The sequence below is a fragment of the Priapulus caudatus genome, unplaced genomic scaffold (genome assembly GCF_000485595.1).
Source record: "Priapulus caudatus unplaced genomic scaffold, Priapulus_caudatus-5.0.1 Scaffold11, whole genome shotgun sequence".
Classification (NCBI taxonomy): Eukaryota; Metazoa; Priapulida; class Priapulimorpha; order Priapulimorphida; family Priapulidae; genus Priapulus; species Priapulus caudatus.
This window is the reverse complement of record NW_014577072.1, coordinates 1012824-1018956: the sequence shown is the minus strand read 5'-3', so window position 1 is coordinate 1018956 and position 6133 is coordinate 1012824. Positions and strand designations below refer to the sequence as shown.

Here is a 6133-nt window from a genome sequence, read left to right as displayed (position 1 = left end):
CGCGTGCGTGCATGTATTGCATGCATGTGTGTGCGCGTGTGCGCGTGCGTGCATGTATTGCATGCATGTGTGTGCGCGTGTGCGCGTGCGTGCATGCTTGTGTGCGTTTATCCATGCGTGTGTACACACGTGCGTGTGTGTGTGTAGGCCTGCCTAGGCAGGCGTGTGCACGTGTATGCATGTGCGTGCATGCATGCGTGTATGCACGCGTGCGTGTATTCGTGCGCGTGTGCGTGTGTGTGCGTGAGCGTGCGTGTGCCTGTATGCTCGTGTGCGTGGATGCATGCGTGCGTGTATGCGCATGATCATGAGTGAGTGCGTGCGTGCGCGCGCGTGTGTGTGTGCATCTGAACCATAACATTACCTAGTTCATAATAACGTTTTTGTGCTAACGTTTGATCTAAATGGTAAATGCTGATAGCGATATACGACGTATATTATTATTAATATAATATTATATCAAGAGCGTATTAAGAAGGGAAGTTACTTAGAATTTCACTATTTCATGACTATTTCATGAGCTAATTTTGGCAATTCTCTTGACCGGCGATATATGGTGGCTTAATTATCTGCTTCATTGTGTTTATATGCGATAGACATTGTGATATGTAGCACGGATTTTGGCTGGGTAAAAAGTGATAATTTAACTGCGGTAAAAATAATTTTTATGCGGTTTATTTATGTTTCTACCGCGGAAAAAATTAACTGCTTACAATGTGTAGCAAGGCTTATGATTAGCTAAAAAGGGATATAATTTTACCGCGGTAAAAATAATTATAAGTTTTCTGAGTACGCTGACCAACCGGCATCGTCATCATGTGACGTCACTTTTTGTTATCAGAAAGATGGCGTCGAAAATCTTGCAGCATTTGGTAATACACTAACAGTCACTATATATACAGTACTCTACTTGCATCTATCTACTTGCGTTTACCAATTATTGTGCTAGTTGACCGTGTGCAGTATTTTATCTTTTATTATGTCAACGCGATATTATAGGGCTTCTAATTAATGTATAATACTAATAGATAGTGACAATGAAGCCGCTTGCTTGAAGTTGATGAAGCTAGTTCGCATCGTAGCACTGAATCATCGGCCCAAGGATAGAGAACATGGGTCCCAATAAAACCAATGTGCCTAACCCTAACCCAAACCCTAATCCTAACCCTAACCCAAACCCTAATCCTAACCCTAACCCAAACCCTAATCCTAACCCTAACCATAACCCTAACCATAACCCTAACCTATTATATTGATATAAACGACGTCTATACTACTGTCTATACTACTGTCGTAGCGCTTGAAGTTGATGAAGCCTGTTCGCATCGTAGCACTGAATCATCGGCCCAAGGATAGAGAACATGGGTCCCAATAAAACCAATGTGCCTAACCCTAACCCAAACCCTAATCCTAACCCTAACCCTAACCCTAACCCTAACCCTAACCTATTATATTGATATAATATTATTAGCTCATCTGACATAGTCAGATGCAGCTTGTAGAATCGCATGAGCGTGCGTCCGTCCGGTCGTGCGTCCGTCCGTCCGTCTGTCCGTCCGTCCGTGCGTCAACAGTTTGGCACAAATCTTAACCGCTTGACGTACGGTCACGATATTCGGGACGTCGGGGGGGATCGTCAAAACGAGTTGGGATGTCAAAGCTGGGGGGTCAAAGGTCAAAAGTCAAGAGGTGTAAATGAAGGGGGAACATTCCCTCCTTAACTTAAGGTATAGGGAGGAAATGCAGAATTGTGGCACAAATCTAAACGGCTCGACCTAGGCTCGTGATAGTCGGTGTACAGCATCATGGTAGGAAAAGCCATCACTGTGCCGAAATTGGAGGTCAAAGGTCAATGGGGCACAGGGCAGATTTTAGAGTATAGCAGGGGCACCAGCCTGGCAAAGCATATATTCTAATATGGGCAGAACCATAGAAAAGCCAGGGACTGAGTTTTAGAATTGGCAAAGCTAAGGTTACACTGTAACATATCAAAGGAACGAGATGCTTTCTTACAAATCTAATCAATGTGGGCATTCCAGCGATGATCGCTACTAATAATAACACCCAAATATTTGTAAGAATTTGATCATTTATTTCGACCTGTGCCAGCTTCTAAGGATCCCTTTAAGTTTAGCTTTTTCTGTTTTTGTCATTCCGTATTAGAATTCTCTCCCTTTGTCTATAGTAAATTGCAAATATGCTGCTTTTTCCACTGCAATCCGCAGTGTTGATCTGTCGATTGGAACAACTTGTCTCTCCATCTTTGTTATATTCCCTTGGACTTGTAAATACTATTATTTATGAGGTTATTGAGAGTGACAGTGCTTATGCATCTGCTCGTCAAATGTTGACTTTACTGGGCATTGTTACAAAGCATTGTTTTTCAATGTCATCTCACAATGCTGATTGGCTAGAGCCGCCTGTCAATCATGCTGCTGTTTGTAGGTAAATTGTCATCACTAATAACTTGCGCTGATACGTATTTCAATTAGGGCAAGGGGCTGAGACGAACACACTTAGGACTTCGTAACTATTCGCAAGAGTTGCGCACTGTCACACTTATCCCTGGTGATGGCATTGGACCAGAAATCTCTGAAGCTGTTAAGCAAATCTTTGAAGCTGCAAAGGTATACTTTTGTAACTAATATTTTCTATCAATAGAGCTTTAGACTTGTTGAATTTTATGCACAAGTGATTTTCCTGATGTTCACACTTATTTATCATGGTAGCAAATTATAGCTTGTCATTCATCTGTGTTCAGGAGTGATTTGAACTCCTTGTCACCATAGTCCAGCATTACAAAAACGATATTAGCAAGGCTTAGCAGAATGCAAACGTAGTAATATTGTGATGGTATAATAGTATTGGTATTGTATATATACAGGTTCCGATTGCATGGGAGCCAGTAGATGTCACTCCAGTCAAGGCACCAGATGGACGGATGGTCATTCCACAGAAAGCCATAGAGTCTGTAAACAAGAATAAGATTGGTCTAAAAGGACCATTGGCAACACCCATTGGCAAGGGTCACCAGTCACTAAATCTAGCACTTCGAAAGTGAGTTCAATAGGAGAACATCTCCTGCATGATTGCACAAAAAAGAAATCTTTTGAAATGTAATTGGTCAATATTTTAGATAAAAACAAATTTAGTTAGTAGATAATAAATTTTTGTATGTGCAGGACCTTCAACCTATATGCAAATGTGAGGCCATGTCGGTCCATTGAAGGATACAAGACTCCCTATGACAATGTTGACTTGGTGACTATACGTGAAAACACTGAAGGCGAATACAGTGGCATTGAGCACATTGTAAGTTGTCGTAGGAAATTTAAATCATATTGAAGAATTATTTATTCTGTATCTGTAGTTTAGAAGTTGAACATGTATTCTGCTAAGGCAGTTTGCTTTTTCCACCTTAACCTTCCACCTTGCCTCAACCTATATATTCCCCAATCAAGTAATAAAAGGCAATTAACATATTTTTTTAAATGTGATATGTATAAATGCTTAATAATGTGTTATCTTCATTTTTAGCTCATCTGACATAGTCAGATGCAGCTTGTAGAATCGCATGATCTTCCGTGCGTGGTCTGTGCGTGCCGTCTGCGTCAACAGTTCGTGCCACAAATCTAACGACTCGTACGTCCATTGGATTCGCAAAGTCGGAACGGTTACGCGACGTGTTCTGGGTCAAATGCCACCATCATAAAACTAATGTTGAGGGCCCCGGGCGTCGGCCCTGCACTGGGGGGGAATCCGAAACGGAAGCTGGGGGGGTCAAAGGTTCAAAGGTTCAAACGTAGGTGTAAAAATCGAAGGTGGGAACATTCCCTCCTTAACTATGGTATTAGGGAGCGGTAATGACAGAATTGCGCGCCACAAATCTAAACGGCTCCACTAGGCTCGTTGATTAGTCGGCTGTATAGCATCATGGTTAGGGAAAAGGCCGATCACGTGGTGCCAGCAAAATTGTGGAAGTCACAAGGTCAGATAAGTCAATGGGGGCACAGAGGCAGACTTTTTAGACATTTTTCTGAGGACATGCGTCTGACGGATGGCGATTGAAAATTACTTTTTTGTTTCAGGCGGGGTGACCTACCATTTTATGGCTTTTATGTGAAAGACCTCATGAAATGCTTATACTTTCTGCTGAGGTGGTCGATGCAAAGGTGAGGTGTGTATTAACCTTTTGACCTTCAACATGGAGAGGGTTTAATTACACTTGGCATCTGTTTACTTGTTAGAAGAATTATGACTGCCTGGGTTTGGCTATGTAGAATCTATGACAGTGCGCTGGAGTTATGACGGGCGTACAATGTCACATGTGAAATTTCAAAAGCTAAATTTGCGTTGAAGAAGGTTTATGCTCCTTAAATCGTATAATTTCTATGGCATTCTGTACTGTCAGTGTGTTACATGTAACTTAATTATACCACTGCCAGTGGCCACTGCCAGTGCATGTGGTGGTGATAGTACGGTGTAGTTTTTGCCTGCATTAATTAGTTACAGGTGGCAGCTCTCTATTTCAGCCTGTAGGCTTGCGTTGGTAAATGGATGAGTGCTTACCTATTCTGTCTTGCAAATAGTTGTTGCTATATTACGTACGATGGGAGCTTTCATCTTTAATCTTAAGACACTCGAATGTACGCGCCATCTCGTGGCAACTTTCATAACGATCCCAACGAACATTTCTTTGAGAAGATTCCTGATACCATCAGGCCATCCCAGTGTTCGAAATAAGGGCTATCCGTTTGTCCGTACTTGTCCATTTCCACGGAGGACAAGTAGATCTGTCCGGTAGCTTGTCCGCCGGACAAGCAGCTTTTTAGAGCAATTTTTCATAATTTTCTACCATCGCTGGCCGCTGCTGGGAAACCCGAGTTAACATAGTATAAACTGGGCTGCCGGAGTGCCACCCGAATTAACATATATAGTATAAACATTTATGTGAAGTTATATAAAAACGTTACCGCCTTGCTAGCTCAACGAAACGGTCTTGCTAGGGTTAGAAGACCATCAGACAATCAGTCTGATAGACAATCAGTCTGATAGACAATCAGACATCTGTATAGTCAATCAGTCGCACAGCCTCGTCCGGCAGCGCTACAGCCTCGAGAAAGAGAGAAATCTACATGCAGTGTACGCAACTGCGTATCTGCATATCTGCGCCTAACAAATGTGTCATTACGCACGACTGAAATTTTACGTTTATAACCGTAGCAACAGACCCCAGATGAGCCCAGACGCTCTGCGGCTCTTGTTTAAATGAGCTTGTCTTAAAAGATAGAAATTGAGCATGGTTACCAGGTGTTCATTAAGATTTCCACAGGTCAGGGTAAAACCGGCATGGACGTTCATTCTGACCATCTCTAATTTATAATTTTAATGGTATCTTTCATAAATCTGCTTGCAACTAGTTAGTTATGGAACTAAAATGCACTATTTGAAGCCATGTTCATGGGAGCTGCCAATGCATGTGTGTGCTTGGACATCTGTTGAGTCTATAAATAAGTATATGCAGCCTCTGTGTGGAGGTCTAGTGGGGTCACATTTTCAGGTCAAGCCAGCCTGTGCAGCACATGTGCAAACCTGAGGGAATGCTGATGTTACATGATAGTAGTATCTAGAGTATACTCCTATGTGAATAGAGTACTAGAAAGTATGTAAAATCTAGCTAGAAACTTCCTAGTTTATTATCTATTCTTCTCTATATCGTCTATCATACTAGGAAGGTCACAATCATGCTACAATAATTTTGTATGTTGCAGATTGTTGATGGCGTTGTGCAGAGCATCAAACTAATCACTGAGACAGCCTCAAGACGTGTAGCTGAGTTTGCCTTCAAGTTTGCAGAGTCGAACAACAGGAGTATGGTCACAGCTGTCCATAAGGCCAACATCATGTGAGCATAGTTCATGTGGGCAAATATAGCTTGACAACTGATTTTATTAGCCAGTGTTGTCTAGTAAAAAACTGTACTAACAGTACTGGCATCTAAGTAGCGCTCATAGGGTCTATGTCCTCCAGGGTACTGCCGGAACGTACCCTGGTAACTATTTGATATGGTTAGGGTTAAGGTTAGGGTTAGGGAGTAGGCATAGGCAACTCCCTAGACTCGTTAGTGGAGTAG

General features: G+C 42.2%; 1 protein-coding gene across 1 annotated transcript in view; it reads left to right on the top strand.

Annotated features, from left to right (window-relative positions):
• Positions 1-6133, top strand: part of LOC106807353 (isocitrate dehydrogenase [NAD] subunit alpha, mitochondrial-like) — a 35319-nt gene that overhangs the window by 12591 nt on the left and 16595 nt on the right. Inside the window, exons 8-12 of the mRNA XM_014809664.1 lie at positions 782-872; positions 2493-2627; positions 2885-3057; positions 3183-3312; positions 5772-5905. Coding sequence (XP_014665150.1) covers positions 782-872; positions 2493-2627; positions 2885-3057; positions 3183-3312; positions 5772-5905 — 663 coding nt within the window. The remainder of the gene's footprint in view (positions 1-781; positions 873-2492; positions 2628-2884; positions 3058-3182; positions 3313-5771; positions 5906-6133) is intronic.